General features: G+C 37.4%; 2 protein-coding genes across 13 annotated transcripts in view; both read right to left on the bottom strand.

Moving 5' to 3' along the window:
• Positions 1-18,179, bottom strand: part of akap11 (A kinase (PRKA) anchor protein 11) — a 33,955-nt gene extending 15,776 nt beyond the window's left edge. For 5 of the 6 annotated variants that reach the window (XM_058786467.1, XM_058786468.1, XM_058786469.1 and 2 more), the window contains exons 1-3: positions 1,473-1,762; positions 1,180-1,311; positions 438-678 (exon numbers count right to left, since the gene is read on the bottom strand). In XM_058786467.1, the coding sequence (XP_058642450.1) occupies positions 438-678; positions 1,180-1,287 (349 nt within the window). In that variant the 5' untranslated portion in view covers positions 1,288-1,311; positions 1,473-1,762. Of the gene's footprint in view, positions 1-437; positions 679-1,179; positions 1,312-1,472; positions 1,763-3,297; positions 3,421-3,583; positions 3,638-10,708; positions 10,796-12,218; positions 12,330-12,417; positions 12,515-17,289 lie in introns of those variants that run through there. The other variant, XM_058786472.1, reaches the window with a different exon arrangement.
• A 362-nt stretch (positions 18,180-18,541) lies between these two features.
• dgkh (diacylglycerol kinase, eta) overlaps positions 18,542-23,164 on the bottom strand; it is an 81,730-nt gene continuing 77,107 nt past the window's right edge. For all 7 annotated transcript variants that reach the window (XM_058786966.1, XM_058786968.1, XM_058786971.1 and 4 more), the window contains one exon: positions 18,542-22,587. In XM_058786966.1, coding sequence (XP_058642949.1) covers positions 22,501-22,587 — 87 coding nt within the window. In that variant the 3' untranslated portion in view covers positions 18,542-22,500. The remainder of the gene's footprint in view (positions 22,588-23,164) is intronic.

The following is a 23,164-nucleotide window of genomic DNA, read 5'->3' as shown; positions in this document are numbered from 1 at the left end:
AAATGCATCATGGTTTCCACAAATATATTTAGCAACAGTGTTTTCAACATTGATAACAAAAATAAGATGTTTCTTGAGCAGTAAATCAGCATATTAGAATGGATTCTGAAGGGTCATGTGAAACTGTAAACTGGAGTAATGATGCTGAAAATTCAGCTTTGAGTCACAGGAATAAATTACATTATAACAATATTAAAATAGAAAGCATTTATTTTAAATTTGTAATAATACTTCACAATATTACAGTTTTTCTCTATTTCTGATTAAATACATACAGGTCTTTGTGGCCATTTGCAAGACTTCTTTCAAAAACATCTTACTGGCCCCCAAATTTATTTACAATGGTAGTGTAAATAAATTAAAAAAAGGTTTATTCAAACCCATATTTAAACAGGAAGTTATCCTAAGACTGTCAAGTAAGAATCATGAGTAATCACCTGTATCCTCCTCTTCAAGATGCTCAAAAGCAGTAACAAAGTCCTCTTCGATAGAAGAGACAGATTGATTGGTGTCATCATCCTCAGCTTGGCATGCTTCTGAAGCGCCCCTCTGCAGAACCTGTAACTCCAGTGCATACCTTATCCCAGATGCGTATCGAGCCAACAACCCCAGCATGCTGCAAACACTAATCTGAGGAGTGGGGCTATGTCTCAATATGCACAAAGCTCTTGAACAGGCCTGAGGGAGAAAGAAAAGTAAAGATCGCATTTAAAAAAAAATGAATCAATCAAATGCTAGGATGATGCAATAAAATACTTTACGACATGATACGTTCTCTATATAAATTGTTATGATAAACTTAATGTTAATCTGGAAGATAAACATAAAGCCTGCAAACTGTCAAACCCAGAATTTCTTGAGAAGTTTTGATTTTTAGACTTCTCACGGAACTCTTATTTTTCCTGACATGCATGAAAGAAAGCATGCAATCTCTTGTTATGTCTGAAAAACACTTGTGGTTTTATGTAACGTTCAAAGTACAAAACTTAATACCATGGCTGCCTACCACAAGGTTAGTTCTGTTTAGACCCAATTTCACACAAAACCATACCACAAATTTAAAAACCCAGACGAAACAATGAAGGACACCTGATATCAAAATAATGACAACAGCAAACACGTCTCACACAAAACATAAACATTATCTAAATATTCAAGCAAAATATAAGCAAATCATACCTGAGAAACACTCTCTTTTCTCTCAAAGGGCCTTTTGGGGTCTTTGAGGAGCAGAATCTCTTCATCTTTAAGGGTGTGTACATGTAGTGATCTAAGCAACTCCATCATCTCAGTGGAGAGCGACGTCAGAGCCTGTGAGCATCAAAGAATACATGACTGTAGGATCCAACAAATCTATCTCTCTCTATTTGTAGTTTATAGAATAAAACAAAAATGTTCATTTTACTTTTCATTGTTCATTTTATATACTTTGATACAATGTTTCAAGACAAGTGGCGCAAACTATCCTGCACCTGTAGAGTAAAATCTTCCCCTCAGCATGACTAGGTAAGCATACATAATGTACCTATAAAAGAGAACAATTATGTCATTTATATTGTCTTTACATTGTGATGCCATAGTCAAATGAAATGTCTTTGTGGGCGAATGCACTAAATAGCTGTCACTTCAGCACACAGCAGATCTGCATGGCAAACCTGCTTCTTATTTACGGATTACCCAACTTTACACATCAGTCCAACTTGGTTAAATGACGACTAAGTGATGGAGAAGAGTATACAGCAGGTAAAATAAGTATTGAACACGTCACCATTTTGCTCAGTAAATATATTTCTAAAGGTGCTGTTGACATGAAATTTTCACCAGATGTCAGTAACAATCCAAGTAATCCATACATACAAAGAAAGCAAAACAAATACATTGAGAAATTAAGTTCTGTTTAATAAAGTGGAATGAGACAGGGAAAATGCATTGAACACATGAAGAAAGGGGGGTGCAAAAACGCATGGAAAGCCAAGACACCAGATGAAATCTATCAGTAATTAGGAAGCAATCCTGCCCCTTGTGGAAATTTTTATTAGTTGGTTCAGTCCCAACTGATGGCCTATAAAAAGGTGTCTCATGACCAACATGTCACACAAGAAACATTTCATGGGGAAAAGCAAAGAGCTCTCTATCAAGACCTTCGCAACCTTATTGTTGCAGACATAATAATGGCATTGGTTACAGAAGGATTTCTATACTTCTGAGTGTTCCAGTGAGCACTGTTGGGGCCAAAATCTGGAAGTGGAAAGAACATAATTTCACCACAAACCGGCCAATACCAGGTGCTCCTCGTAAGATTTCTGACATAGGAGTGAAAATAATTATCAGAAGAGTTGTCCAAGAGCCAAGGATCACTTGTGGAGAACTTCAGAAAGACCTGGAATTAGCATGTACAATTGTTTCAAAGAAATCAATAAGTAATGCACTCATCCGCCGTGGCCTGTATGCACGCTCACCACGCAAGGCTCTATTGCTGAAGAAAAAGCATATTGAAGCTGTGAAATACTAGGAGAATATAGTGTGGTCAGATAAGACAAAAATTGTACTCTTTGGATGCCATAATACACACCATGTTTGGAGGTCAAATGGCACTGCACATCACCCCAAAACATCATGGTGCGGCACTGGCAAAATTCATATAATTGAAAGAAGGATGAATGGAAAAATGTACCAAGACATTCTTGATAACAATCTGCTGCCATCTACCAGGATGATGAAGATGAAATGAGGGTGGACATTTCAGCGAGACAATGATCCCAAACACACAGCCAAGGAAACTCTCAATTGGTTTCAGAGAAAGAAAGTAAAGATCGCATTTAAAAAAAATGAATCAATCAAATGCTAGGATGATGCAATAAAATACTTTACGACATGATACGTTCTCTATATAAATTGTTATGATAAACTTAATGTTAATCTGGAAGATAAACATAAAGCCTGCAAACTGTCAAACCCAGAATTTCTTGAGAAGTTTTGATTTTTAGACTTCTCACGGAACTCTTATTTTTCCTGACATGCATGAAAGAAAGCATGCAATCTCTTGTTATGTCTGAAAAACACTTGTGGTTTTATGTAACGTTCAAAGTACAAAACTTAATACCATGGCTGCCTACCACAAGGTTAGTTCTGTTTAGACCCAATTTCACACAAAACCATACCACAAATTTAAAACCCAGACGAAACAATGAAGGACACCTGATATCAAAATAATGACAACAGCAAACACGTCTCACACAAAACATAAACATTATCTAAATATTCAAGCAAAATATAAGCAAATCATACCTGAGAAACACTCTCTTTTCTCTCAAAGGGCCTTTTGGGGTCTTTGAGGAGCAGAATCTCTTCATCTTTAAGGGTGTGTACATGTAGTGATCTAAGCAACTCCATCATCTCAGTGGAGAGCGACGTCAGAGCCTGTGAGCATCAAAGAATACATGACTGTAGGATCCAACAAATCTATCTCTCTCTATTTGTAGTTTATAGAATAAAACAAAAATGTTCATTTTTACTTTTCATTGTTCATTTTTATATACTTTGATACAATGTTTCAAGACAAGTGGCGCAAACTATCCCGTACCTGTAGAGTAAAATCTTCCCCCTCAGCATGACTAGGTAAGCATACATAATGTACCTATAAAAGAGAACAATTATGTCATTTATATTGTCTTTACATTGTGATGCCATAGTCAAATGAAATGTCTTTGTGGGCGAATGCACTAAATAGCTGTCACTTCAGCACACAGCAGATCTGCATGGCAAACCTGCTTCTTATTTACGGATTACCCAACTTTACACATCAGTCCAACTTGGTTAAATGACGACTAAGTGATGGAGAAGAGTATACAGCAGGTAAAATAAGTATTGAACACGTCACCATTTTGCTCAGTAAATATATTTCTAAAGGTGCTGTTGACATGAAATTTTCACCAGATGTCAGTAACAATCCAAGTAATCCATACATACAAAGAAAGCAAAACAAATACATTGAGAAATTAAGTTCTGTTTAATAAAGTGGAATGAGACAGGAAAATGCATTGAACACATGAAGAAAGGGGGTGCAAAACGCATGGAAAGCCAAGACACCAGATGAAATCTATCAGTAATTAGGAAGCAATCCTGCCCCTTGTGGAAATTTTTATTAGTTGGTTCAGTCCCAACTGATGGCCTATAAAAAGGTGTCTCATGACCAACATGTCACACAAGAAACATTTCATGGGGAAAAGCAAAGAGCTCTCTATCAAGACCTTCGCAACCTTATTGTTGCAGACATAATAATGGCATTGGTTACAGAAGGATTTCTATACTTCTGAGTGTTCCAGTGAGCACTGTTGGGGCCAAAATCTGGAAGTGGAAAGAACATAATTTCACCACAAACCGGCCAATACCAGGTGCTCCTCGTAAGATTTCTGACATAGGAGTGAAAATAATTATCAGAAGAGTTGTCCAAGAGCCAAGGATCACTTGTGGAGAACTTCAGAAAGACCTGGAATTAGCATGTACAATTGTTTCAAAGAAATCAATAAGTAATGCACTCATCCGCCGTGGCCTGTATGCACGCTCACCACGCAAGGCTCTATTGCTGAAGAAAAAGCATATTGAAGCTGTGAAATACTAGGAGAATATAGTGTGGTCAGATAAGACAAAAATTGTACTCTTTGGATGCCATAATACACACCATGTTTGGAGGTCAAATGGCACTGCACATCACCCCAAAACATCATGGTGCGGCACTGGCAAAATTCATATAATTGAAAGAAGGATGAATGGAAAAATGTACCAAGACATTCTTGATAACAATCTGCTGCCATCTACCAGGATGATGAAGGTGAAATGAGGGTGGACATTTCAGCGAGACAATGATCCCAAACACACAGCCAAGGAAACTCTCAATTGGTTTCAGAGAAAGAAAGTAAAGCTGCTAGAATGGCCAGCCAATCACCTGACTTGAATCCAATAGAAAATCCATGGAAAGAACTAAAGATCAGAGTTCATAGAAGAGGCCCACAGAACCTTCAAGATTTGAAGACTGTTTGTGTGGAAGAATGGGCCAAAATCACACCTGAGCAATGCATTATACAACTAGTTTCTCCATTCAGGAGGCGTCTTGAAGTTGTCATTACCAACAAAGGCTTTTGTACGAAGTATTAAATTAATTCCAGTAAGCTTGTTCAATACTTTTTCCCTGGGTCATTCCATTTTATTACACATAACTTAATTTCTGAACTTATTTGTATTGTTTTCTTTGTATGTATGGATTACTTAGGTTGTTACCGACATCTGGTGAAAATTTCATGTCATCGGCACCTTTAGAAATATATTTACTGAGAAAAATGGTGCCGTGTTCAATACTTATTTTACCGCTGATATATATATATATATATATATATATATATATATATATATATATATATATATATATATATGTGTATATATACATACACAGTCATGGCCAAAAATATCAGCACCCTTGGTAAATATGATCAAAGGCGGCTGTGAAAATTAATCTGCATTGTTAATCCTTTTGATCTTTTATTTGAAAAAAAATTAAATAAAAAAAATAATCACAAAAATCTAATCTTTCATTGGATAATAAGAATTTAAAATGGGGGGAAATATCATTATGAAATAAATGTTCGTCTCTAATACATATTGGCCACAATTAACGGCACCCGTTTATTCAATACTTTTTGAAACCTCCATTTGCCAGTTTAACAGCTCTAAATTTTCTCCTATAATGCCTGATGAGGTTAGAGAACACCTGACAAGAGATCAGAGACCATTCCTTCATCCAGAATCACTCCAGACCCTTTAGATTCCCAGCTCCATGTTGGTGCTCCTTCTCTTCAGTTCACCCCACTCATTTTCTATAGGGTTCAGGTCAGAGGACTGGAATGGTTGGTTTTGTGCTCAGAGACCCATTTTTGTGTTGTTTTTGAGGTTTGTGTTTGGATTATAGCACGGTTGGAAGATCCAAACATGGACCATTATAAAATTTCTAACAGAGTCAGTCACACATTGATTTTTTTTATCTGTTGGTATTTGATAGGATCCATGATGCCGTGTGTCTAAACAAGATGGCCAGGACCTCCAGCAGAAATATAGGCCCACAAAATAAAAAAATACAGCAGTATTTTTCATTGTACACAAGGGGTACTTTTTATCCCTGTGTCCACCAAACCCATCTTGAGTGTTTGCTGCTAAAAAGCTAATTTTTTTAGTTTCATCTGACCATAGAAGCCAGTCCCATTTGAAGTTCCAGTCGTGTCTGATAACTGAATATGCAGGAGTTTGTTTTGGATGAGCTAGGATAATTTTTCTTGAAACCCTCCCAAACAACATGTGGTGATGTAGGTGCTGTTTGACAATTTTTTAAAAGGTTTTCTGACCCCGAGACTCAACTATTTTCTGCAATTCATCCCGCTGTGGTCCTTGGAGAGTCTTTAGCCACTCAAACTCTCCTTCTCACCGTGCATTAGGACGATATAGACACGCGTCCTCTTCCAGGCAGTTTTGTAACATTTTATGTTGATTGGAAATTATTAATTATTGCCCTGATGATGGAAATGGGAATTTTCACTGCTCCAGCTCTTTTCTTAAAGCCACTTCACTAATTTGTGAAGCTCAATTATCTTTTGCTGCACATCAGAAATATATTCTTTGGTTTTTCTCATTGTGATGGATGATTAAGGGAATTTGGGCTTTGTTTTTCCTCCTATTTATATTTCTGTGAAACAGGAAGCCATGGCTGGATAATTTCATGTTCATAATCACCCTGGAGTGCTCAAAATTGTGAATATGAATGGGAATATACTTCAGAGATATTTTACTCATAAGAATTTCTCGGGGTGCCAATAATTGTGTCCAACGTGTATTTGAGAAAAACATATTTCATAATGATATTTCCCCCCCATTTGAAATTCTTATAATCCAATGAAAGGTTAGATTTTTGTGAATTTTTAAATAAAAGATCAAAAGGATTAACAATGCAGATTAATTTTCAGAGCCTTCTTTGATCATATTTACCAAGGGTGCCGGTATTTTTGGCCATGACTGTGTGTGTGTGTGTGTATATATATATATATATATATATATACACACACACACACACACACACATACATACACACATATGATATATATAGTATCTCACAAAATTGAGCACACCCCTCACATTTCAGCAACCATTTTTGTATATCTTCTCAAGGGACAATACTATAGAAATGAAACTTGGATATATTTTAGAGTAGTCAATGTGCAGCTTGTATAGCAATATACATTTACTGTCCTCTAAAAATTAGGGTTGTTCCGATTCCGATACTGGTATCGGAAATTCCACCGATACCACAAAAAATTCTAGCATCGGTATCGGCGAGTACTTGAACCCATGTACCGATCCGATACCATTTTTAAACAAGACCTATAGTTATGCGCGCTAGCTTTGCTTAACGCTGCAAATCGGAAATCAATTTTTCTTCGCTGCTCAGAATGCAAAGACAGGAAGTTGTGCTGTGTTGCCACACAAGCAACCACTATTTAGAGCAGAGAAGAAGAAATACAAACGTGCTAGCACATTGCCAGTAAGTTAAATCACTCGCATACGCGACTAAATCTTCAACCTGGGCGACTATATGATGTCTAATATTAGCCACTGGCTAATAAATGATCAGATTTTACTGGTAGGCTATGTATAAGTTTAGCACAGATATATTGTCACTCGCTGAACACTCTGAGCGCTTCAGAGTTTGTCTCTCCGTCAAACGATATATTTTTCAGTTCATCTGAATGAATGCGCAGCGCAGCTGTATTTGACGTACCGTAAGCTCTAGTGTGAAGCGCACGACTCGCCGTCGCTTTGCTTTTTCCTCACACGCAGAGAGAGAGGAGAGGGAGCAAGGAGTCTTACATGTAGCCTGTCAATTCTGCATGGTATGTAAACGTTATTCTTTGTTGTGTTTTTCTGTCAAAATAACGGAGTTCCTTTGGAATTCTTCAGCTTAAGTGCCGGGTTCTCCGGGAGTAGGCGGAGCTAATGCGCAAACGACAATCTCATTGGCTGGCGTTCACCTATTATCGTCCCTGTTTTGATTTCAGCAAATCCGTTCGAGCCAATGCAGACAACGTGATTAATATTCATGAATACAGCAGCTCGTTAATCCTTAGTGCGTTTTATATTGTTCTTAGTAGAATTCATAGTATGATTATTATTTTATCAGTATTATTGACAGTTTTTCCCCATTTTTACAGAAACACTGAATGACCAAAAAAGCACCACCACCGGTCTTAAATTCAGTTAAAATTACTCGCCAGACTATCTATCTATCTATCTATCTATCTATCTATATATGGTGAAGCACACCCTAAAATTATTGTATCAATTCATACAGGGCTAGTAGTACATACAACTGTATAACCAGATACACACCCGGGTATCGGATCAGTACTCGGTATCGGCCGATACCCTGAGCCTAGGTATCGGAATCGGTATCGGGAAGGGAAAAAGGGTATCGGAACATCTCTACTAAAAATAACTCAACATACAGCCATTAATGTCTAAATAACTGGCAACAAAAATGAGTACATCATTGTTATCTAGCACTGCCTTAATCCTCCTGGGCATAGAATTCACCAGAGCTGCACAGGTTGTTGCTGGGATCCTCTTCCACTCCTCCATAATGACATCATGGAGCTGCTGGATATTAGACACATGGTGCTTCTCCACCTTCCATTTGAGGATGCCCCACATGTGCTCAATAGGGTTCAGGTCTGGAGACATACTTGGCCACTCCATCACCTTCACCTTCAGCTTCAGCTTCATCAGCAAGGCAGTTGTCATTTTGCCGGTGTGTTTGGGGTCGTTATTATGTTGGAAAACTGCCGTTCGGCCCAGTTTCTGAAGGGAGGGCTTAATGTTCTGCTTCAGAATGTTACAATACATGTTGGACTCCACGTTTCCCTCAATGAAGCGCAGTTCCCCAGTACCAGCAGCCCCAGACCATGATGCTACCACCACCATGCTTGATTGTAGGCAAGACACAATTTTCTTGGTACTTCTCACCAGGGCGTCACCACACATGCTGGATACCATCTGAGCCAAACATGTTTATCTTAGTCTCATCAGACCACAGGACATGGTTCCAGTAATTCTTGCTCTTGGACAGGTTGTTTTCAGCAAACTGTGGGCTTTCTTGTGAGCCAGCTTCAGAAGAGGCTTCCTTCTGGGATGACTGCCATGCAAACCGACTTGTTGCAGTGTGCGGCGTATGGTCTGAGCACTGACAAGCTGATTTTCCGCCCCTGCAACCTCAAAAGCAATGCTGGCAGCACTCATGCGTCTGTTTTTTTGAAGCCAGCTTCTGCACCTGACACACAGCACGAGGACCTAACTTCTTTGATCAACCCCTGTGAGGTCTGTTCCAAGTGGAAACCGTCTTGGAAAACCTCTGTATGACACTGGCCACTGTACTGTAACTCAGTTTCAGGGTGTTACCGACCTTCTTATAGCCTAGGCGATCTTTGTGTAGAGCAACAAGTCTAATTCTCAAATCCTCAGAGAGTTCTTTGCTATGAGGTGCCATGTTGAACATCCAGTGGTCCGTATGAGAGAATTGTATTCAAAGCACCAAATTTTAACTGCTCTAATACAAGATACACAAATTTGCATAGTCCTGTCAAGCAGACAAAAACATGAACATGATGAATAAGACATGTGGCTTTGCATGGTTAAATGATGTATAGCGCTTATCACTTAGAGGTGTACTCACTTTTTTTGCCAGCTATTTTGACAATAATGGCTGTATGTTGAGTTATTTTCAAAGGACAGTAAATGTATACTGCTATACAAGCTGCACATTGACTACTCTAAAATATACCCAATTTTCATTTCTATAGTATTGTCCCTTGAGTAGATATACTAAAATGGTTGCTGAAATGTGAGGGGTGTACTCACTTTTGTGAGATACTGCATATATATATATATATATATATATATATATATATATATATATATATATATATATATAACCAGGCATATATCTATGCATGCCTAGCAGTCAATTGCACTTTCACTGCTCAGGTGTTTAGATTACAGTGATGAAGACAAGTTGCACAATCCCAGGAAATACAGTACAGTACCTTTAAGTCGTGTTTGCATTATCTGATTTCCTTGAGTTAACAATGCAGACAGTGTGTGCAAATAATTTGCAATACCCGCAGGCACAATTCACCCTGCCTTCATGAGAATTACAAAGCCACACGGAAAAATGCCACCCTAACAAAAATGAAAACAAGCCACGTTGCAACTGCAATTTCTTTTTTTGAATTTAACAATTCACCCAAGCCTCGTGAGATGCGGCCAAGTATATAATGAGGTGAGATGCAACAGTCACACTGGTGAACTGTCCCAGTTGACTCTAACCGCTCTCTTATCATCAATATCTGTTGTAATAGAGGCTTTCAAAATTACTCAGCTCAAAAAGAGGTCATGAAAACTTTCAACTGAAACATCTGTGTATGTATTATGGTATTCCAGCTAAGCCCAATCAACAGCATTTGTTGCATATTCATGTTGAGTAGTACATTAAAAATGTTTTCTCAAAAACATAAATAAAGAAAAAAAGAAAAGAAAGCAACAATCGATGTTACAGTATAATGGAAATAATCGTAAAACAGAAAAGTGCAGTTTTTAATTTTATAAAAGCACTTACCTTCATTCTTCTGTTGAAATGTGTATTATTTGAGCTGCAAAGTTGTTCTTGTCTTTTTATAGTCATTTTTGGGTTTCTGGTGTTATGCTGTCATGAAATTAAGTTGTAAAATTGAAAATAACTTTACATAGAAGATGTCAGTAAGCAATTTGCAAAGACGAAAAGGGCTGTCAACTATCAGAACAATAAAAACTTTAATATAGCTTTAAGAAAAAAAAATATATTTCCTGTACATTAGAATGTTTTTAACATGTTTTATAGAAGACACCCACTAAAATGTAATTTAGTGTATCAACAGTTCATATAGTTCATATACCAAAAAGAATCATTAGATGTCATTTAAGGATCAGTTGTATATAATAAATATAATAAATTTTAGTATGATCTGTTTTCTTTTATATATTTTAATAAGAACATGTTGTTTCATTTTTACATAAATATATCTGTTAGGACAGGGGTTTCAAACTCAATTCTTAAAGGGCCGGAGCCCTGCAGAGGTTAGCGCCAACCCTAATTAAACACACCTGATCCAGCTAATCACCGTCCTTCAGGCTTATTTGAAAAATACATGGTACGTGTGTTGGAGCAGGGTTGGAACTAAACTCTACAGGGCTGCGGCCCTCCAGGAACTGAGTTTGACACCCCTGTGTTAGGATGAATGACATTTCACACATATTTTTGTTTTGTTTTTTTCCATCAAAGTTATTTGACACGTTAAAAAAGACATTTGCATTTAATATGCTATTTATGTATATAAATCACTTTTGTAAATTTAATTGCCCCTTTGAAAAACCCGCCCTCTTTAGTTACTGTTGCTATGTCCGACAAGCCATGCCGCTCTCACACTACACACCATGTTCTCATGCAGTAAAAATACATCGCGGAGCAAAAAGGAAACTGACAACACACCGACAGACAAGACAGAGCAGGTTACTTCTGGTATGAAACAAGGTCTCAGCTTTCAAATTCTATCTTTTTTTTTTATAAGAAATTCAAACAATAAATACCGTTTTGTGGCTCTTTAATGTGTCGTGCCAGATCACTGTAGCGCCTCATTTCAAACACATGAATCGATCGTCTTTTCATATTTACTTAAAGCACGAGATAAACATGAATGAACATCATAACGCATTTTATTTTAACTGCGGAAAGACGTCAAACTTCACCGAAGTTAATCTACTCTCCTGTCTGATTTGTTTGTTGGGCAAGATGGCGGATTCGGCGTTATGATTGATCAGATCGCCTGTCAATCGAGGTCTCTGTGGACAGTCAATTGTCTCGTCTTTGACCCTAACACACATATTACTCGTCTTGTGGCTACACTATTGAAATGTCCATGGATCAGCTCCACTCACTTCCATTGCGTCTCACTGTAGCCCAAACAGGAACCAGTGAAAAGAGGGACAAGACTGAACTTAACTATTATTGAACCCATAATATTACTTTAACCGCTGCAAAAATTATTGCTTTGCAGTTGCAATCATGCATATACATAATATTCAATCCTTACTTCTGATAGAGACTGGGGATCTTTATTATGCAGCTCCACTACCACATTGCAGAGCTCCTTCTTGTGTTTCAACAGGCTCTTCAGGCCCGGGTTTGAGCCCTCACGGATAGTCTGCTCAAACAAACATAAAACTTATTGGAAATTGGATGAGTTTAGATATGAACGCAACAGAACTAATTCATGGTAGTCAGCACTGTACCTCTTTCTTCATGGTGGCACGGCTCTTTAACGGGACCCCTCTGATCCGTGCACAGGCGTCCATGATGTTGCGGTGCTGGACAGGAGGTTCTCCTCTCCTTGAAGTGAAACAGTTGGGTTGAAATAAACACATTGTAAACATTTTCATTCTAGCTACCAAAAATTAAATCCAGCCTACAGCAGCCATGCTTACATGCACAGACAATTTTCTGTTTATACCAGATTCATTGGCTCAATCAGACTGAAAAGCCAATTAACACCTCTATTCTATTGAGCTTGAGTAGAATTAAATTTTGATTGGATTGGAAAGGGTGGTGTAACCTGAAATAATCCGATCAAAGGGAAAAAATGAAGCATGTAAACATTAGAATCCGACTTTTCTCAATCGGTCTTAAAAAAAACAGCTTTTGCACATGCACAGTGCCTGGATACATTAACATACATTTTTATGTGTGCGTTTATTTACGTCTCAAGTCTTACTGTATGCAAGTATGTGAAGGCGACTGAATATTTACTCAAATTTATGTCTGTATATTTATCACGTTTGCTTTTGCCGGTTCCGAACGAACCAACAAACATTTTATTTGTATGTGAAGACCGGTTGTAAAGTTAGAGTTCATATAAACAGAACTTTCATAATTTGAAATCCGATTGGATTTATTTGGATTGATGAAAATTAGTGCATGTAAACAGACCTAGTGTAAACAAAGTATGAAATCCAAAAAAATCAAGACTTTAAGGTAATACTGATTTTGGAACCCATTGACTTTTATTGTGTAGACAAATGAATCAAAATGTCTTTTATTGTGCTCTGCAGAAGAACAAACGTTTGGAACAACATGAAGGTGAGTAAACGATGACAATTTTCATTTTTGGGTGAACTGTGCCTTTAAGATGGATTATGGTTATCACATGATTTATGGGTAATTTATGGGAGTTCCAGCTGCTCCAGTAAGACAGAAACACAGGGTTGAATATGAGTAGACTGAAAATTACCTAAACAGCGAAAGTTGAACAATCCACACCTTTAGTGTTACACAGCTTACAGCAGGCCAGTTATCTTGGGCCATCTGTGTGTGTGGTAGACCAAAATGATTGAAAAATATAGGTCTAGGCTATGTGATGGCCCAATGTCAGGCTGTTATCACGTTCTCACATAGCCTGAACCGAAACGGTGTGCAGAAGCAGTGAGATCTTATCTGTGCACTGCAGAAGCTTGCATGGAAGAAACAAAGAGGGATTCGAAACAGAATCTGATAAAGCAGAGAAAAAAATAAATAAGAAGCAAGTGTCACATGGAGATAGCTAGCTCTTGAGCAGCAGTTTAGGTGAGTGTATCCATCTGTTGTTGTGGATTAATAAGGCCTCAGAACTAAATCTCTCCCCAAATGCTTGCTCAGTCTAATTATAATACACATTTGTTTACGGCTGGACAAATACGTTTGTTCAAGGACTACGAACTGATGGCATGTTTGTTTTTACTAGAGTGCTACAGTGCACGCCTACTTTTTCAGCAGCCTTGGTTTCGGAAGCATTTTTCCCATAGGGATTTTAAAAGGTCTTTATTAAAGACTTATAAGTCATAAACCAAACCAGCCACAAGGAAAATCACAACACTACACTACAGACTGTGTTCTTAAAGGGATAGTTCACCCAAAAATGAAAATTCAGTTATTAATTACTCACCCTCATGCTGTTCCAAACCCGTAAGACCTTCGTTCATCTTCAGAACACAAATTACAATATTGTTGATGAAATCCGACAGCTTTCTGACCCTGCATAAACAGCAACTCAACTGCAATGTTCAAGGCCCAGTAAGATAGTAAGAACATCATTAAAATAGTCCATGTGACATCAGTTGTTCAACTGTAATGTTATGAAGCTACGAAAATACTTTTTTGTGTGCAAAGAATCAAAAACAAAAATGTATTCTCTTCTGTGTCAGACTTCGGCGTGCGTACCACGATGCATGAATTATCATTTTCGGGTAAACTATCTCTTTAACAGCTTTAATAAGGGAAAGAACTACAATCCCATGAAGCATTGTGAAAAACAATGGAATGAAAATCAATGGAGAAATACAAAACTATAATAATACAATAACTCACATGTGCTCAGGGTGTGCTAGCGATTAAATCACGTCAGCAGTGTGGCTCATTCTTGAATCAAAGTTTTGCCAGAATGATGATTAGATTGACTGTTTTGGATCGCTGCATTTAAACTGAGAATGCACCTACAGAATGAGGCGCTCGTTGTGTGATAGAGTAAACGGTAACATTTAGATTGTTTCTGATTAAATAAAGCACTAACTGATGTCATAAAATCATGAATATATTTTGATTTAAAGGCCAGAAGCTGTAGCTTACAAAAATAAAAAGATCATAAACATGACACTTGTAAATTAAATAATTTTATATATACTGATTTATACCTTAATGTGTAATATGTTTTTAAAAGATTTTAAAAACTTTTACAACTCTTTTGCTTTAGACCATCTACAAATGTTAAATCTTAAAATAAAATTTTAAGGTTACTTCTGCATCTTTCTGGGGGAAAAAAAAGCAGCGATTGATATATAGTTTATTTATAGTTACTTTCAAAGCTTCAATGTCATTATAAAAAAAAATTCATTATTGTTCATTTAATTCCAACAAATAAGTTCTTGTTAAAAACTAACCAAAATTTAAAAAAAATAATTTGCTTATAATTTCCACACAGGAGAGACTTGGTGTTGTTTCCAAGCAAAAGGAAATATATCGGCATCGGCCAAAATAAGTGGAAAAATATCGGCATATCAGCAAAAATTCAATATTGTGCATCCCTAATTTATTCACCCTCATATTGTTCCAAACCTGTATGAGTTAAACACATAAGAAGATATTTTGAAGAATGCTGATAACCAGAGGTGGGTAGTCCAGGGGCCAAAGAGTAAAAGCCCTGCCATATTTTTGTTCCACCCAAAGCATTATGGTGGCATTTGCTTAATATGCTTTTTTTTTCAGTTCTATAACAGTTAAATGTATTTAATAAACCAGAGAGATTTAAACCAAGAATGTTCACTCATCATGAGTTACAATCTGAAAGCATAAGCTAACCTGCTGCTTCAAGGTTTGATTCAGCATTGCACAAATGTTAAGAAGCAAATTTCTTTGAATTACTAAAAGGCTCAAGAGCCCAACTAAAGCAAACACTGACCACAGTTATGGTGGCAATGTTTTTTTGCTTTTTTTTCTCCAGTTAATTTCATCCAAAGCTGTGGCTGAAGTCAGTTGTAGTTCTTGTGTTTCTCTTTTCTTCAGTGATGTTGATTGTTAACATCAGGTGTTCATCACTAATGCTCAATCATCATTTAATTAGTCACTTAATTATCTCATTAACTTTAACTCTTTGAGGACTTGGGATTTGACTTGAGACTTACTTGTGACTTGAAAGGAATGACTTGGTTCCTCCTCTGGTGAAATCAGCTGCTGAGTTCATGGGTGGAACAAAAATATGGCAGGACTTTTACTCTTTAGCCCCTGGACTACCCACCTCTGCTGATAACCAAACAGTTGCTGGTAGCCATTGACTTAAAAAAAAAAAAAAAAATACTATGGAAATCAATGGCTACCAGGAACTCTTTGGTTATCAGAAGAAAGAAAGCAGGTTTGGAACAACATGAGGGAGAGTAAATGATGACAAACTTTTCATTTTGGGGTGAACCGTCCCTTTAAACACGCTTTTCAAACACAAAAGAATCAATTTGGGGAACATCTGTTTTGATTTGATTACCAACATTCTTCAGCAGAAGAAAGTAAGGCTTACACATTTAATACAAAATTGACAAAATTGTGGAGAAGAAAAAAAAAAAAACTTTTTGAGGGGGTAGAGACTATCCCTTTATCTTAAAGAGGTGTGTTGCAACTGGTTGCAGGCCTTTGATGGAGCAGAAGAGCTTGATTTCTACAGGACCAGAGCATTTCCACAGCTCTGAATCTTGCTCTGTGCAGCTAATCTTTCTGTTTAAACAAGCGTTCACACCTGAATGCTGAAATAGGTCAGGCTGTGATGCAGTTCAGAATGATTGTGTGTGTGTGTGTGTGTGTGTGTGTGTGGGTGGGGACTGCAAAGGTAAACATTTTTTCTAAGAACAAAAAGAGCACATTTACACCAAGCCTGAAACCCAGCAGCGTCTTCATGAGAAAGAGGACATTAACATGAGCAAGTGATGGCGCTGGCTGCTGCATGTGATCTGTGCGGAGAGCATCAGCAGGGTCAAATGATTTCCTGAAATCAACAGATGTTTATGAAATCACTGGCTGTTCCCAGCTTATGAAGAGGAGTGGCTGTGTGCAAAACTTACTGCACATGATGCGATCCCTTGCCATAACACCCTGATTTTAACACTCAGTATTTGCAATACTGTCAATAACGCTTCAAATACGACCCGTCGCAATTCTCCAGCTCTGACAGCACGACGACAATCCGCCATTTGACTCTTATAACACACGTTTCGAAGCTCTTCACGACGTCAGTTAATCTGCAATCATGTTTATGTCATATCTGATGCTTATCTGTCATTTTTGGTTTGATGATTCATTTGTTTTCATTTTCAGGCATCGCCAAGGATTAGGCGGCATGACTGAATTATCGCAGAGTTTATTTTTACGAACAATGCATGTAAAAGCATTATCAGAAATATGTTTTTGTGTGGTTATTGCTAAAGCCTGATGATGTCATTACAGACGCAGCTGGCTCGCGCATTAGCTTCAGGCCTGTGATAACATCAGTCGTGATCCGCATCTAGGACACTCTTCGATGGGATCGTAACTACTCTGCGATATGGGATGAATGCTGGAAAATGACATACAAATTAAAATGAAGCGCGTCTCACCTTGTAGTGACAGAGCCGTGCAGTGGGCAGCTAGCCGCTCTTACGTCCGTTCATTTCATGAAAACAAGACGAGCAGGCGAAAGTAATCCAACCCAGAGCGGCGGCTGGGAGAAGTTGAGCGCAGAGACAATGATGGGAGTATCATCAACTTGCAAAATAAATGAAATACAATTCAATGTAGCATTTTATTGTTTTAACATTTATTTCTGACCTTTCGTGTTTTCTTAGAGGGGATTACAATGAAAATAACAGGCTAGGAGAAACAATTTAATGAATTTACCAGAGAATTGTGATGAAGTTTATAGTTCGCGTCCTAATGAGAACAAAGTCTATTTTTAGAATTTGACATTACTATCATGTCAGTTAAGTACAGCAATTTTGTTTTCATGGTAACACCAGCTTCTCTGATTGGTGGCACATTCTTCAGAATTATGGGTAATGTAGTTCTGCACTGGGAATTAAGCTATAAATCACTCCTTGTGGCTTCTACAGAAGCATATATCATCACTGCGAGCTCAGGGTGGATATGTTTCATTGGTGAAAATCAATTTGTCTATGGAGAAAATTAATGGGTTTCTTACTTGAATCTGATTTTTACATTTATTGTGATTCCTCACATTCATTTTTGTGTCTCTCTGTCTCATACATGAATTTGTGTAATCTGGAACTTACTTTGTACAGAAATGAAATGCTCTTTATGTGAAGTGTCAATAGTTATGCATCAGAGATACAGTTTAAAGGTAGGTATAGGTATAAATTGGCAAATTAATAACCAATATCGTCAGATGGACATTACTTCATAAAGGCCATCTGCCCTGTGACTTTATATTATACACTATACGGTAGTAAATCAATGCTTCCCAAAGTGGTGGGAGCTTCCCCTGGTGGGCCACAGAGGTACTGCAGGGTGACCTAGGCTAAATTAAATTCAAATAATTAAAATATTCTGTTCTCTCTCTCTCTGTAAATTTGTATCTATGTAAATCTATATAAAATATGTAAATCTCTATCTGTCTGTCTATCTATCTACTGTACGGTTTCCAGATCTGAGGAATATGTGTGAGGTTAATGTTTTTAAGCACAATTGTAATGTTTTTTTTATAATAATGTTGTCACAGATCTATACAAAATCCTTACCATAATGTCATATAGCATTATTGAAAAATAATAGTCTGTTATTCCGTTAATGCATATTTAATGAAATTACAAGACAAAATCAAATTAATAAGTCAAACATCCAAGACACAGAGTGTACTGTGTATGCATTCAATTTTATTGAAGAAGGAAGATATCAACTGGCAGCGTTTTACCACCTCAAAATGTACATCAAAATCGAAACACTTATTTAATCAGGATACAAAAATACACATCTCAGTGACCTCCATATTGTAATAAATAGTTAACCATGCATCTACGATAAAAAGGCACAGAAAACAGTCACTTAGTAGTCATAAAAATTACCTAGGCTACTACTTACCAAAATCATCCAGATATCAATACAAGTGACTACCGTAACATTATATCCCAATAGTGAAAACACATACACGTCAGTTGTTTAACCTTAATAAATATGCAAGTATTGTAAATATACCTATACATGTTGTCTTAAAAATGAAACTGTGCCATTGTAAACACAATGTAAACAAATGAAACTCACATCGCACTTCTCTTAACTGGATATAAATCATGTCAAAGATATGTTACCTTGCTCTACAAATTCCCCAAATGAATTCGTTTTTGAAAAACCAGGCAGTTTACAGCTTTACGTTCGCCATCATCGATAAGCCGAATCCCACCGTCACTCAAAATCCAATGAAAAACACTCAGTGGTGGCTTGAGAACTGAACTGAGGTTCATGTGATCATGTGCACATGTATTCAGTGTGGCATGAGAGGAAGACTGCACTTGTGTGATTTGAGTCTGTTGTGAACAAATGAACTATACAGAGGCACCATATACAAGGTCGATCTGCTACAGCTGTCAAACAGAGATCATGGAAGGCCAATTAAAACGGGCTTCGGGGAGCTTTGTAGCATTCTGGAAATGATCTTGTGTCTTTGGTCATGAGTCTAGCTAGTTGGGGAAATTACCTTTTGTAATGCGGTCACTCAGAAATGCATATCAGTACATTCAGTCATGTTTAAGAATGTGTGGAGGTATGTGCACATAGGTTTTGATATTATATAACCACAAACAGTTGCTATAAATTGTCTGATCAAATGTTTATCAGATTACAGTTTTTTTCTCTCACCTATGAATAAGCCCAGATGACATTTTCTGCACCGATTGTCTGTGAATGGATTTTAAAAAGGTATAATGTATTATACAGAGACTGAGTGGTAGTTGAAAGGCCAAAATATTTCCTAAACGAATACGTGAGCGAAAGGGAATGTGTAAAACTTGTTTTTGCAGAGTTCTGCTTGCGCAGATTTCACATGGGCCTGTCATTAAACAGCCAACCTGAAATGCCTACAGGCAGACGCTTAAACCTCAGTAGGTGCTTACTACTGAGAAAAGACGGGAAGTGAGAGACATTAAGTTGCCAATTAAACCGCAACGGACAAATGACATGGATTTCTGAAAAATGCAGAAGGCTGCACTGTTGTGCCTTTATCATGGACGCCAGTGATTCTCAGCTGCTAGAATGTAATTAACTGTAGGCCTATAGTTTTGTGTAGTTATAAATGCGCTTATCAACTTTTAAAAGAGAGGAGAAAATTATGTCCTCGTTTTTCATTTTGTACATCCAGCATTATGCGCCCAATCAAACTGGATGGTATTAAGTTCGTCTTTCATTTGGTGGAAGCTAGATGTATTGCGCAGATGCCAATATGGACAAGGCCAAACTACATTAAATACGGGTTCACTTACAAAAAGAATAAACATGGTTTGTGCAGACCACAATGTGTTCTGTGTGGTGAATTATTGGCTGCCGAGAGCATAAAACCATCACTGACATTTAGAAACCAAGCACACAAGCTATAAAAAGTGTAAATCACAAGTTTACTGTTTGCGCGTTCAAAAAATTGTCAGTTCATGATAAAGTCATAAAGTATAATAATAAAGTCATAAAGTAATGACTTTAAAGGACGTTTTCTTGTTTGGCGCCATGATTATGCTGAATGCAAAATCCGGATCCTGGAGCAAAACCGGTTGAGGACCACTAATGTAATCTATTACTGATTAATGAACGCTGTCATGAATTCAGTCTCATTTTTAATCCCATCGTTTCATAATAACGCCTAAACTCTCAACGAACTCTTCAAATGTGTATTTTCCTTTTTAAAAACATCCTGTTCGGTTCCACCCAACAGACCAAACCCCGTCCTCCAGGTCTGTTCTCATCCTCCATATTTGTTTGAATTCTCACTTCAGGTAAATTGTGGGTAGAATTGGATTTCTTGGTTGGGAACACCACATCTTTTCCGACACTACTCACTTTCGCTCTGTATATATATCAAGTGCTACTTTGATGTTATCGAACACCCTCCAGAGGAACATTATAATATAACATAAGCCTAAAATCCACTGTTATGAGTCCCGTGTGTTGGTCGGGTTGGCTTATGTAGAACTACGTGTAGCTCCGAGCTCGAAATTTTCCATTTTGCGGAAAAAATAGAGGCACAACAGTTTTAAAGTCGGTGTGAGGAAACATCCAGCCGTCTAGCAAATTATCCTGGAAGCACGGTTAGACAGGATCAACAATTTGCTAATGGAAGATTTATGAATTTTGGAGTGAACATGGCATGATTTGTCTGACCCAAAGTCCAACTTAATCCAAAACCGAAAAAAGAGGAGTGTGTGAAGTTTATCTTGTTAGTTTTCCATGGAAAAACCTCACATAATAAAGCTTCGTAGAGAAGAAATGTATCAAAAGAAATACAATATTGCACTTTCCATAGAGTACAACAGCACTTAATGTGTAAAGGCGATTACTTAACAGAATAATTCACAAAGGTGTTAATGGTGCTCTATACACAAATAAATGTGTCATCTGATAATATCATGTAAGCGTTCTATTATACAAAGGCTCATAACTGGAGTTAACAGTTTAGACTTATATACAGTGCATATATTAACAAACAAACAATCTCTTATACCCTGTAATGCCACCAACCAAATGTAGATGATCCTATCAAACTTGCACTGGGTTCCTGAACTCAGTAAATATCAACTATGTAAAGTTGCAGGTCAACTGCAATTTCCTATTCAAAACAATAGAAGTCCTATTTCAACTAATGTATAATAATATGCTTTAAGCTACAAAGAGTCGCTGTGTTCTTGTTTTTCCGAACCACTTCAGATTTGACCATTTTAGGGGAAAAAATTTAACTTTTGAAACGTTCTAAAGAACTTTTCGCGTTTTAAAAACCAGGGGACATTCGCTTTGGTACTTATTTCACCGACTTACCTAACGTCCTACTGTAAGATTAAAACATTTCTTACCAATAAAGCTCATCTGACAATAAAAATGGCACATGCCACTGCTTTGACACAAGGTTTCCATGCAGACAGATAAATAGAAATAAATCAGCAGTCTACTTTGACCAAAGGGATGCTTCAGTAGTAACAAATGGCATTATACTAAATTCATATAAAACTTGTTCAAGTGTTAGTTTGTACAATAAAAAACAAGACGCAGATCATGCAGTAAAACAGCTATCCAAATATAGCAAGCATACCATGCATCAGTATGTCACTGGCGAAGGAAACCCCTTTTGACCTTTCCTGGACTGCACCGCCGCACTGCGATGATTGCCGTTTGATTGCGATACACCAGCAGACTTTTTCCCGTCTCCTTAAAATGTAAACAGTGCAGAATATTGCTGACACATCACATCGCCCTCCTATTGTTGCCATCTACCGCAAGGCAAAGAGCCAGTGAGCTACTCAGAGGCCACGTGCTCCTCTCCTCTCGGTTTGGAAGTCCTGTTCTGCTACTTGATTTGGAATCTGTTAAAGAGGCCAGAGGTCGCGTGCACGATGAGAATTGCATACCTGATTGTGCCGTAGATGCGATAAGTGAGGAATGGCTTTTCTATGGGGCTAAAAGTCTTGGACACAATCCTTGTCGTTTTGGCACCAAAACAAACATTCCTAGCTTTTCTACAAGCTATTCCTACAAAGATCCATGACACCAAAGCGCTTCCCACGCCGGAGCTCCCGCTTCAACTCCTCTTCGCTCACGAACGGAATGTGTGTTAACGTCTCTCACAGGTCCACCATCGAACTCTTGGCCAAGTCCTTAGTTCCCTGGAGAATTCTCTTCATATGACCCACCTTCGAGATCCCCAGATCCTAGAGGAAGCAGACAAACAGAAGTGCACTCAGAACGAGGCGTTTCCAGAGCTCACACCTTCAGGAGTTCTGCTCATGTAAAAAGTCATGTATAAGTTTTTGCATTTTTTTTTTTTACTTTTTATTTGTTGCATTTAATTACTCTTTGATTCTTTTGGATTTTTGTTTTGTGGAATAAAACACTTTTATTGCACTATTGCTATCATAAACCAGCTAAGCTGCAGTTTAACCCAAGTTTAAACCAAGTGTTTTCAAAGCATTTTATTTTAGTGTCTTTGCTACACACGTTACAAATACTTACTACGGTAATAACAGCAAATTATGCAACCAATCCTAAAACACCTAACCCTAAAGCTATAGTAAGTACAGGTTTTATTTAATATTGCTCAGTACTGATTTGTTTAACTACACTGTAACAGAGACACCTTAAAATAAAGTTCAAATGTAGTTTAAAAAAATAGTACTTAAATATTTTATGTTCCACGCAATACAATTTCATCGAAGAAAATGTTATATCTGTATTTTCACTTAGACATTATTACAGTAATGAATTAACAATGGTCATTTAAACACAAAA

This window comes from Onychostoma macrolepis, chromosome 09 (assembly GCF_012432095.1).
Source record: "Onychostoma macrolepis isolate SWU-2019 chromosome 09, ASM1243209v1, whole genome shotgun sequence".
NCBI classification, from domain to species: Eukaryota; Metazoa; Chordata; class Actinopteri; order Cypriniformes; family Cyprinidae; genus Onychostoma; species Onychostoma macrolepis.
Note: the sequence above shows the minus strand (reverse complement) of the source record. Positions and strands in the feature narration are given on the sequence as shown.